General features: G+C 41.5%; 1 protein-coding gene across 1 annotated transcript in view; it reads right to left on the bottom strand.

The window, feature by feature from the left end:
- The window catches only part of LOC145462652 (uncharacterized), a 14098-nt gene extending 6898 nt beyond the window's left edge, over window positions 1–7200 (bottom strand). The window contains exon 1 of the mRNA XM_081446231.1: window positions 4943–7200. Coding sequence (XP_081302357.1) covers window positions 4943–4988 — 46 coding nt within the window. The 5' untranslated portion in view covers window positions 4989–7200. The remainder of the gene's footprint in view (window positions 1–4942) is intronic.
- Window positions 7201–12187: the final 4987 nt, after the last annotated feature.

Genomic DNA, 12187 nt, shown 5'->3' with positions numbered 1-12187 from the left:
GGAGTTATTTCTTGAGGAACAGTGAGGTTTGAAGCTGAATAAACGAGTTGTGATCGACTCAAGGATTTTATTATAAGTACTCTCCCAAATAATGTAAGATCGCGCGCTTTTCACATGTCGAGATTGGTTTGCATTTTCCGCAGTTTAAGGTTGAAATTTATTTGCTTATTTCCATTTTCATCGTATGAGACATAAATACCTAAGATTTTAACCGGACTATGCAACCATTTCAATTGTAAGGGGTTGCTTTTGTTTCTTTCCCATCTTCCCAGCCAAATCGCATTTGTTCTTTTGCGGTTCAGTTTTAAGCCTGCCAGAATACCAAGATTTTCGACTACCTTCAAGGCTTTTTCGACAGAAGCCAAGTCAGCACAGGAGAAGTTTGTGTCGTGTGCGTATTGACTTAACTTCAATTCGTTCCCTAATATTTCGATTCCTTTGATGCTGGGTTCTTGTCGAAGTTTGTCAGCCATTATCTCTGCTGAAAGAATGAACAGATACGGTGATAAAGGACATCCCTGACGGACACCTCTAGACGGTCTGAACCATTTTGTTAGAAAACCATTATTTAATGAAGCGCTCTCAATATTCTTGCAAAACGTGGAAACCCGTTTTTTAATACTCGTGCCAAATTTGAAGGCGTCTAATGTTCTCATCATAAAAGGCCATTCTAGGGAGTCAAATGATTTCCGGAAGTCCAGGGATACCAAAATACCCGGGGTTTTATGCGCCTTAGTATATTCAATGGCATCGATTATAAGCCGGATATTTTCACCTATATAACGTCCTTTAATGAAGCCCGTTTGGTCATGATTAATTAACTTTGGCAGCGATGCATCTTTTTGCTATTGCTTTGGATGCGATATTGCAGTCAACGTTAAGAGGCGTAATTGGTCACCAGTTCGATAAGTCCAACAAAGAGCCGTTCTCTTTTGGAATCAGAGTAATGACTCCCCTTCTTTGAGAGATGGTAAGCTCGTTTGCCTCGTAAGTCTCGTTGAAAACTTGAAATGAGATGATGTCCGAGAAGTTCGAAAAAAAAATGTAAAACTCTAATGTGAAACCATCCTCACCCGGAGACTTATCATTTTGAAAGGTCTCTAAAACCTTTTTACATTCTTCGTACGTTAAAAGACCTTCCATATTATCTCGCTCTTCATCAGAAAGCCTGGGGAGAGACTAATTCTGAATATATTCAAAGTAATCATCCTGTGTTGTGCTGTCTGCTGACATATAAAGGTTTTGTTAAAGTAATTCTCGATAGTGTCTAAGCCGATCAGCGTCTCGTTTTTAGCAATTGTTTCATCCTCCATTCGGAGCTCCGTTATAGTTTTTTTGATGTAATTTCTTTTTTCAAGGTTAAAGAAATATTTTGTGGGACGTTCGCCCATTTCAATCCATCTACATTTTGATCTAAAAATTGCTGCCAATCCCTTCTTGTCATGTATTGATTGAAGTTCTGTTTTGACGTTATTAAATTCTTTTAAGACCAGATCGATTTCATGGGAGTGAAAGTTGTTACAACTGATGTCGCCTAACACATTTAGTTGGTGCCTAATTTCCATCTCCCTACGATATATTGATTTGGCCTTATTTTTACTAAAAGAAATGGTTGCTGCTCTAATTTCCATCTTAAGCATTTCTCAAAAGAACCGTTTGTTTACTGAGTCAGAGTAATAAATGCAAGTTTGGACGTATGTTTCGCGGATTTTGTTGACGTATTCTTCATCATTCAAAAGAGAGTTGTTAAACTTCCAGAGTCCGGGTCCCCTGGTTGTTAGGTTAGACCACGACAATGAAAAGTAAATTACTTTGTGCGGTGCTATTGAGGAATAATTTTCACTTTTCTTTACTTATTGTTCTAGATGTTTAGCAACAAAAGGTAAGGTAAGGTAAGGTAATTTATTTTACGTCAAGAACACGGGGAGTGGTTGCCCAAGTCTCCCGAGCCAGGGGAATCAATTCTAGATTTCATTTTTAGAGTTTTTGATTCGTAGGAGTATTTGCGTCGCTTTGGGTGTTGTACTCTTTGAATATCTATAAGGTCAAAAATATCCAGCAGAATTTAGATTTTTGATCTTTAAGATACGAAAAAATGCTCCTCCTTTCACTCTGTTCCCTATAATTCCCCTAACATTACGCGATATTATGTCATAAGTTAATGAGAATCCTCTCTTCTAATTTCGAAGAGATTCCTGTCCCCAAATGCAGATAAGATAATATCTCAATTAACGACTACCTTAAATATTTACCAGGTCGTTTTTTTTTTCATACACTCCGTGTGGTCGGCCCTCTGGAGAAGTTTTAGTGAAAACTTTCCCGTCTATCGACCACGCACTAACCAGAAGACCCTATTTGCGTTTTTGGTTGGTTTGCTTTAGGAGCTCCCGTCTGTAGGAAGTGAGGTTTTCGTTGAGATAAATTCTTTCTGCTGCCACTTGCGTTGCCGCGGTTGAAAAGGGAAATAATTCCGATACCCGGACATTGATAATTTGTTCTTCTTCCTCCACTGAGCCGCGCTCGCCTCTCTTGTGCTTTCCTTCAAGATTTACTCTGCCGCTCATATAGTGTTTTTAATTCAAGGCTGTCGAATTACTTACAATTTTCTCAATTTGGGGAAGGAACACATTCCTTTCATAATGTGCTTGTGCACGCTAACCCCGCGCATGCCCTCCCGCTAGGAGGCATACTTGGAAGAGCAAATGCTTTCACAAAAAGAAACTCAAAGTGTAGTCAACAAAGTTCCAGTCTGCTCTTGATCCACCCAAATAAATGAAATTTAATACAAAAAATTGCCTCAAAAAATACCATCTGATGTTTGTTGGGTTTCTGAGCAACGGATAAGCGATAAATAGGATAGATGGACACTGGCTGTTGCGTTCCAGTGCTGAATTATAGTAATTCCCGCGACAGTTTTGAGTTCATATGTTCAAAAGTTCAGCAATAAACTGTCTCCCCTCAGTTCTCCTTAAAAGTCACTAAACACTTGCCAGATAACTTTCGGCTAAATAAACAAAATTAAGTTAATAACTTATCAGCAATGGATTTTTTAAACAATTCACCGTAAAAAATACCGGTAAAAACGAACGACATTTCGGCCGCCCTGAAACCAATGTTCGCGTTGTTCTCCCATTCAAAGATCAGGCCTCAGCTCATACTCTACGCGGTCAACCTAAAACTCATACTCTTGAGAGAGGTAGGACCAGCTGAGAGAAAGCCGAAATGCATGATCAAGCATAATTTTTAGCAGGCCACATTTATATCGGTAATCGACATGACTCTTGTAGTACAACATGAGGCCAGTGTTTCTGGGTTTCACATTAACGTTTGTCTCAATGTACGTAGCAGCATACCATGGATTTCCATCTCCATGGTAAACCTGACCGACGAATGACAGTGGTTAAGAGTCTCAAGGAAAACACTTGCTGATGTGTTGTCGGGCATAATGCTAATCGTATCGTCCACATATCTCCTGTAATATATGGGTCATCATTTGGACCGAGATAAACCCGAGGCGCATAAATACGCAAAAAAAGAGCAAGGCCAATATCTATCTATCTTGACCGAACAAGCTTGGCTTAAACAATAAAGGATTTATTCTATGGAAAGAGAACACTATTTTCCTGCAGGACACAGCGGGTAGTCCCAAGCTAAAAAGATAGAGCCATCTTGCCCGCGCGGGTAGCCAATCACAGCGCAGGAATCGGTTCACCGAGCTAGCCATATAATAAGTGGGCATCTTGCCTTCGCGTTCCAGGGTTTTTCTTTTTTTTCAACGCCGCACGTGAAAACATTAGTTAGCTGGTGACCGAGCGTGGAGCCCATGGAGACGCCATCGGTCTGTTGACCATTAAACAGGAAAAGTTGATCAACTTTACCTCTTCAATGACGAACTAAACGAACTTTATATGAAACTTTAAGGTAAAAGGCTGTTAAAATTATGAGTCTAAACGTTTTCGATCTGTTTGATCATCATCAGAGTGAAATAATATGCATACGCTCAGTGTTCTTATAGTTCAGGTAATGCCAGTTATGTAATACCCGTTCCCATGGGGAACATGGTGAGGTCCAGTGATTGCACTTGTTTGTTTAGTTCTGGACGGAAGCGTGCGATGTAGAACGCTTCTTTTATTCTCCTTTTTAACCATGAATTGGCAGTGGTTAAAACGTCCCACGAGAACTTGTGGTTAGGGTGTTTTCTGATGTGCTTGGCTGGCTCCGACTGCTTATTATCATGTGAATGTTCATTAACACGAACCTCGGGGTTGCGTGCTGTTTCCCCAATGCATGTTTGTCCACAAGTACACTTGCCTTTGTAAATGACGTGTGACGGTGTGTGTTTTTGTCGAACTTTATCAGTAAGGTTTTTTTAAAACAATTCACGATAAAGATTACGAGTAAAAACGAAAGTCGTTTCGACCGCTCTGCGCTCATTATCAAGTTAAATGTTGAGGGTAAAATTTACATATAGGTATATCTATATGTTAACAGATATCATCCTCTCTCCATAATAGATAATCTCTACGAATAGATATCATCCAATCTCCATAATAGATATTCTCTGTTAATAGATATTCATCCTCTTTCCATCTAGCTATCTATATAGATGTAAGGAGGATGCAGGAACAGCGGTCGAAACGTAGTTCTTTTTATCCGTAATTTTTACCGAAACTCATACTTGATTCTTTAATTAGAATACACTACTACCCGCACACGAAGTCTGTTGTAGCTGTACTTACGACAAAATCGAGTTCCAAACATGAACTGAAAATATTCTCGTGAATATTCTTAGACTATAGCCTATGACATTTCTGTTTTCGAATGTATTTGGTGTCTGGGTGATGTTAAAGTAATTTTGGAGCCAGCCTGCAGGGGCCTGACATCATGCACCTAAAAGTTTCCCAGCTTTTCCTTTAAGCAATTCTATCTTTATAGAACTTACCGACGGAAAGGCAAAGAAGAAAGGCGAGTACACAAAGTGATTTCATCGCAACGGAGTTGAAAGGCGTAACTATTCCCAGAAGGCGGAATTTTTATGTCCCGGTAGACTTTAACGCTTGGTTTGACGACAAAAGGATTTATGTGTATTTATTACTGGCTGTCATTTATAACGAGCCAATGAAAATTAAACGTTTTAACACTGTCACCAGGAGGGAGGGGGTAACTCTATTGTTTTCCGGTATTGATTCGTGACCGACCCATCGCTACCAGTGTGACGTCACATAGCAATGAGTGAGCGCTTCGAGTAGCTTAGCGATTACGCTATTGAAGAAGGACAACAGAGGTTAAGAAAGACAAAAAAACAGGCCTAATGTCGCGTTTGTTCGCTAAGTGTAGGTGTGTACTGTTTGTTGCTGCTTTTTGTCTGTGTGCTCTATTTGTTTTAGTTTTGTGAGCGCGTTATCGAGTATCCTTGTTGAATTTTGTTCCGGGTAAGTGGCGGGACCACCATCTTGAAAACGGGATGAGAGAAGTCAACGTAAAACGTTCGCGTTTTCTCTCTTAAAAGACATACCAATAGTCTTGTTAATAGGACGTTTAATTCGCGTGTATCTCTGTGTCGATTGAACCAGCCGTTCCTCTCATCAATCCGTTTGAGTGTTGAGATGCGATGTGATCGGTTGTTGTATGTTTTGGAGAACTTTTGGTGATAGTTATCAGGCCTTTGAATTCAATTCTTTGTGTTTCAACTTCGTTTGCCATTTGTGTTTTAATTGTGTCCGCTGTATGGGAGATAATCTAATCGGCGCGCGTCGCGGGTCGCGGGTAAATTGTCACGGGTCGCGGGTAAATTGTCACGGGTCCGAAAAATTGAACTTTTGCTGTTTCCTAGTTTTCCAAAAACAACAATAGCAATAGCTTTAACATTAGCGGATAATAAATTTTAAAATTTTAGTTTACTATTATTTGCAAGAAGTAGAGAGCAAAACAGACAACAAACTCTCAAAATTCAAACACATCCCTTCAAGTAGACAAACAACGAACCCACGAAGTTCAAACGGATCGATCCCTAAAATATGTAATCAGTTTACAGTATTACAAAGGCAAACCATTATTTTTCAAAGCTGCTATTGTGACGTCACTAATTGTTCTGTCCGCTCTGATTCTATCCGGTGGTTTTCAATTAGTCCAATGCAGAATATTGCTTATGCATTGTTGTTTCAGACAAAAATAAAACATCGTGTCTGTAACGAAATTCTGTTCATAAGGGACATAAAGCTCTTTAACGTAGACGTTTAATTCATCTTCATTTTGTATTCTTCTACAAGCCCGGCATCTTGGTGCCGGTCCTCTTTTCTTTTTCTTTAATTCTAGAGTCCAGACTTGTTGGGTTTTACTACGAGGGTCATTTGAAAGAAGTTACTGTATTATTTCTTTTCTAGTTTTGTTGGTGCCCTTTTTATACATCAGGTTTTGGGGAATGACTGAGTAGGAATTTCCAACAACAGACAAGGCCTCGTTATCAGTTAAAAACAGCTGATGCAACAGATTACTGTTCTCCGGCAGTCGACATATGTCAAGTAATGTCCATATTATATGTTTACATAATTCTTTTCCAGAATTCTTCACGAAATCTGCACAACCACGAGAGGGACTTTTCCTATTTCTACTTTATGATTAGAATTTTTTCTTAGCTTTACTACGATGAAGGCTCTTTGATGGGCTGTGGAGAAGTCCATTGATTTTATCTTGATTCAGGTGATCAAAGTAAAATAAGACTGACCGACACCACAAAATATAGACAACTGTATACAGTTTAAAAAGACGAGGGAGCAGATTTTTAAAAATTGAACTCTTCGACACTGAAACGTGTCAATGGCATCCGTTGCAGAGTGACAGACTGACCTATGTCCAGTACAAGGTACAAGGCAGGCACCGCGCATCGTTAGGGACTGGGAAAGCTTTTGGCCCCACTTTTCACGAGATTCAAATTATGCCATTCGCGATTTAGTCTCAGATATTCGTGGTGGTTTCTTTTTTATCATATGACGAATACATAGATATCAGCTGAAACAAGGAGCAATTAAAACAAAATTATTATTAAAATTATTATTACGTTCGTTAATTTTAGATTCATTTCCAGTCATTTCAAATCAATTTTCGCATTTTAGCGCCCCACTCAGAAACCCACTTCGCGGAAAAGGGCAATTTATTTTTGTTTTTTTATAGCTATTGTTATTGTTACTGTTACTTCGGACCCGCGACAATTTTATGGACCCGCGACACGCGCCGATTGGATTATTTCGCTGTATGGTGATATTTGTTGGCTTTCATCGTACAGCAGCTTTACTTGGTGGCTTTTGTTGTGAGGGTTTGTTGACTTTTTTTTTCCTGTCTCGTTGCAACTGTTGACTTATTGCTGTCCACTGCAATTGTGGTGTTCAGTGTTGTGATTTCATATTTACAACAAAGTGCAAATTAGAGTTAGCCTGAGTAAGCTGTTTTTGGTTTTCTTCTTGCCACTTACAGTTTTGGTATAAAAATATATAGCATTTAAATATAATTACAGTTATGGTGAAATCAATGATTTATTTATCTTTTGTCAGAACCTGATAACTTGGCTTATTCCTGAACAATGCCACATCTTAAATGATGCTGTATAGCTTGTTCCAGGTTCTCGGTCATGGGCACGATCGAAAAAAGTGGCGAGCAACAAGCGGGTTCTTGTAGAGAAAGAGACCGAGAGCTTGGAACAGGCTAATGATGCTGTGACTGTCCTGCTTTGCCATGTTAATGGCTCCTGTTTCTTAAACCTCCAAAAATTTCAAGGTTGCATTGTAGTCTTTTCATCCCTTTAAGTTGTCATTATATTCCAACTAAAAAACAACCCTCCACTAAATGTCACTAAATAGATATTGCAGCATAGAACTCAAAATAAATGACTGCAAATGCTACGTGTTAGAGTGCAGAAATGCTGTAAAAACAATCAGACATTTATTCTTATTCTTATTTATTTTTAATTTAAACAAGTTTTATGCCTATTAGCTCTTTTTATTTATTCTGCTTTTATAATCATCTCCTGCTCTTCACAGGTCCACATCAGCCTATAGGTTCAATTATGACTATAGGTGCCATTTAATCCATCAAATGTTGTCGCTTCCATGTCTTTGTCTAATTGCATCACTAAATGCTCCAGCTACAACTATGAAATATTCTCCAGTGGAGAGGTATTCTCCTATTTTAAAATCTTCTGTTACATAATCAGCTTATGTAGTTCTATTTATTCTGTCACCTTTCAGGCATAGTCGTAATGCAGAGTGTTTGATAATTAGTATGCATTGTCCCGCAAGCCCAAATATATGCAGAGACGCTTTTGGAACTTTCTAAGATTTACATAAGTATAAAAACTTGTAAGTTTAGCTCGGCATTTTATTCATTATTAGTGTGTGTGTTCAAGCAATAAAACTTTTGCCAACCGGAGTAGTTAACATGGTGTCAGGATTTTACAAACCCAGCCAAGACTAACGTCGACAGCGATCACCGCCAGCTTTTCGGAAAGATAAATTCTCTCAATCCACAATGGCTGAATTGGAGCATTTACCAGCGCCGAAAGGAAACTTCACGCCGGGCCCCGAATGTTACCAAAGGTACTTAGATTGGGTTGAGGAATGTGAACTCCTTTTGAATGGTCCGTTAGCTTCGAAGAGCAAAGCCGTGAAAGTAAATTATGTTCTCATTTGGGCAGGAAAAACTGGAAGAACGCACATAAAGTCACTGAATCTCACCACGGAACAGAAGGGAGATCCAAGCGTGTTGTTAAAAAAGTTCGTGGAGTGGACAAAGCCGAAATCCAACGCACTCGCAGCCGCATCAAACTTCCGCCGCCTGGAGCAAGGTGATCTTAGCCTTGCAGAGTACATTGACAAAGCCACTATTCTGTGCGACCAGTGTGAATATCCTCCAGAAGCCCGCGATCGACTACTTCGGGATGCAATAGTAATTCGGCTACGCTCCAAAGAGGCCTATTACAAGTGCATTGAAAAAGGCTCAGCATTGACGCTGGAAGAGGCAATAGAAATCGCTCAGAATCAGGATGCCACAGCACACCAGGTTGGTTACATGCGACCGGAATTCAAAGGCGATCCACTACAAATGGAAATTCATAAACTCCAAGGAAACAGCCAGACAGGAGCCAAGTGGAACAGACAGCAGCCCCAAAGACCCGGTTCCAACAATAAGCCCCATAGGACAGGTTCCAAGGATCAGAAACAAATAAAGTCCAAAAGAGAAAGTTGTTTCAACTGTGGAGCGAAACCGTCACATCCCAAAAGTGAGTGTCCCACAAAGAAGGCAAAATGCTTCAAGTGTGGGAAGGAAGGGCATTACGGTTCCGTGTGCATATCAAAGAGTAAAAATGCACGTGTCAATGAGTTACAGGTCCAGTCTGCAACAGCTCCCGAGTACGTGGACTGCGTACTGCATGAATACGAGCCAGTTTACTTCAACGCGCCTATTCATCACCTCAAGAGAGAAACAGTGGAAAGTCTCAATCATCCAAAATCGGAACCTCACATCCGCGCGTTATGGATCAGCCAGGAATCTTCATCACAAATCTTCCAGATTGATTGTGAGGTTGATACCGGAGCAAGTTGCAACATTCTGCCGTTGTACAAGGCTAAAGCACTCTTCGGAGACGACTTGAAGTTGGGCAAACCAACCGTGAATCTCAAAGGCTATAATGACAGTCCAGTGGAAAACCTTGGATCCTGCATTGTGTGCCTTTACCATGGTAACAAGACATTCAGAGTTTTGTGCGAAGTCGCAGACAGCAAAGGTCATATGATCCTAGGCAGGAAGCAAGCGTTAGTCATGGAATACGTCAGTTTCCCTGAGATCCAGAAACCTGCTGTCCAGGCAAAGACAGATAGGTCTATCAAGACACTCGTAGAAGAGCCGGCGAAGAACACTAATGGTCCAGCAATTCCAAAAGTTCAGAAATGCACTGACCCAGTGGTACCAGTGATCCAAAAGCGTTCTCAAGAGAAGATCACTATTAATGGAAAGACACACTCGTTGCCTACAACTAAGGATTATTTACTGCAGGAATACGCTGATGTGTTTCAAGGCATAGGAACTTTGCCAGGTGGACCTTATCGTATCCAATTAAAAGAAGGCTACAAACCCGTTCAACACCCACCGCGCCAAGTTGCGGTTAGCCTGAAACCGCCCGTCTAGACCCAAAAGGTCTCAACCAAGCGATAAAGAGGAATCAGTGGTACAGCAGAACAGTTGATGAAATCCTACCGGAGCTAGCACATTTCAAGTACTTCAGCTTGCTTGACGCGAAGTCGGGGTATTGGCACGTCCCTCTTGACAAAGAGAGCAGTTTCCTGACAACCTTCAATACACCCTGGGGGAAGTACCGATGGCTGCGCCTACCCTTTGGGCTAGAGGTAGCAGGAGATGTTTTTCAGGAAAGAATCGACAGAGTGCTGAGAAGTGTCCCCAATAGCGCTGGAATCGTTGATGATATCCTTTGCCATGGCAACGAAGAAACTACCCATGACGCTGCAGTCATCATCCTGCTAGAAACAGCGAGAGCCAACAATCTCACCTTCAATGCAAACAAATTTGTGTTCAAGTCTCACGATTGTGCATTCTTTGGAGGAAATCGTACCCCAGCCGGGTACAAGATGGACCCTAAAAAAGTGTAAGCCATCACAGGAATTAAACCACCAGAGAACCTCCAAGATCTGCAAAGCTTCCTAGGACTGGTGAACTACCTAAACCGGTTCAGTCCAGCACTGGCAGATTTAACAGCACCGCTTAGAGCGCTCTGTAAGAAGGACACCCTCTTTACCTGGGAGAACTCGCAACAAGCAGCATTTGAGGCTATTAAGAAGGAGATTACGAGTGCACCAGTGTTGGCATACTTTGATCAGTCCAAAGCTAGCACTATTCAGTCAGACGCATCCAAGAAAGGCTTAGGAGCAGTCCTACTCCAAGATGGTAAGCCTGTGACCCACGCATCGAGGACCCTCACCGAGAAAGAACAACGTTACTCGAACATTGAACGAGAGCTGCTCAGTGTCGTCTTTGCCCTTGAAAGATTTCATCATTATGTGTATGGATACATAGCGACGGTGCAAACAGATCACAAGCCATTGGTCAGCGTGTGGAAGAAATCCATAGTGTGTAACTCACCACGCCTTCAGAGGCTATTGCTGAGACTATCCCAGTATGATGTGAGCATTGAATACCTGAAAGGAAAGGATAACGTCGTAGCTGACGCACTATCCAGAGTGTCTCCTCAGCCAACACCTAAAGAAGGAGAAGACGAGGAAGAATTCATCCCAGTTCACATGCTCACAGAGGAAATCCCCGCCGATCCTACGAGAATTGGAGTTTTCAGACGCGCAACTGCAATAGACACTACTTCCGGCTTACTGATGCAAGTGGTAATGAATGGTTGGCCTGAATTAAAGAAAGATTGCCACCCACTTCTTGTAAACTACTGGACGTACAGAGAAGAGATCAGCGCAGAGAATGGTCTATTGTTCAAAGGCCAGAGACTCATAGTTCCTGAGAAACTGTGCAGCAGAGTCCTCCAAACCATCCACGAAGGTCACTTTGGTTATGAGAAGATGCAGCTGATAGCCCGAGAAGCAGTATTCTGGCCAGGAATAACCTCAGATTTACCACAGACAGCCCAGAGCTATGAAGTGTGCCAGACGTTCTCGAGGAGCCAACAACGTGAAACACTGTTGCCCCATGAAGCTCCTCAAGGACCTTGGGAGAAGTTAGGAATTGATTTCTTCGAGTTTCAGTCTACCACTTATCTCCTGATAGCGGACTATTAAAGTAGGTTTCCTGTGGTCAGAAAAGTACGCAGCAGTTCCGCAAGCGCTAACACCGAGATTCTGAAGCAGGTGTTTAGCGAATATGGAGTACCTCAAACCGTTATGACAGACAATGGCCCCCCATTCTCGTCAAAGGAATTTGCAGCCTTTGCAAACCAGTACCGATTCGACCATATCACGTCCAGCCCTCGTTACCCGCAGAGTAATGGTTTCTTTGAACGTATGGTGCAGACGGTCAAGCAGTGCATAAGAAAGTGTGCAGCCGCAGGACATGATCCAAACTTAGCTATGTTGATCTACAGAGCCACACCCCTTGCTACCAGCATACCGTCACCTGCAGAGCTATTGAATGGACGAAAGTACAGAGCATTACTTCCAACCAGATC

The sequence above is a fragment of the Orbicella franksi genome, chromosome 12 (genome assembly GCF_964199315.1).
Source record: "Orbicella franksi chromosome 12, jaOrbFran1.1, whole genome shotgun sequence".
Classification (NCBI taxonomy): domain Eukaryota; kingdom Metazoa; phylum Cnidaria; class Anthozoa; order Scleractinia; family Merulinidae; genus Orbicella; species Orbicella franksi.
Note: the sequence above shows the minus strand (reverse complement) of the source record. Positions and strands in the feature narration are given on the sequence as shown.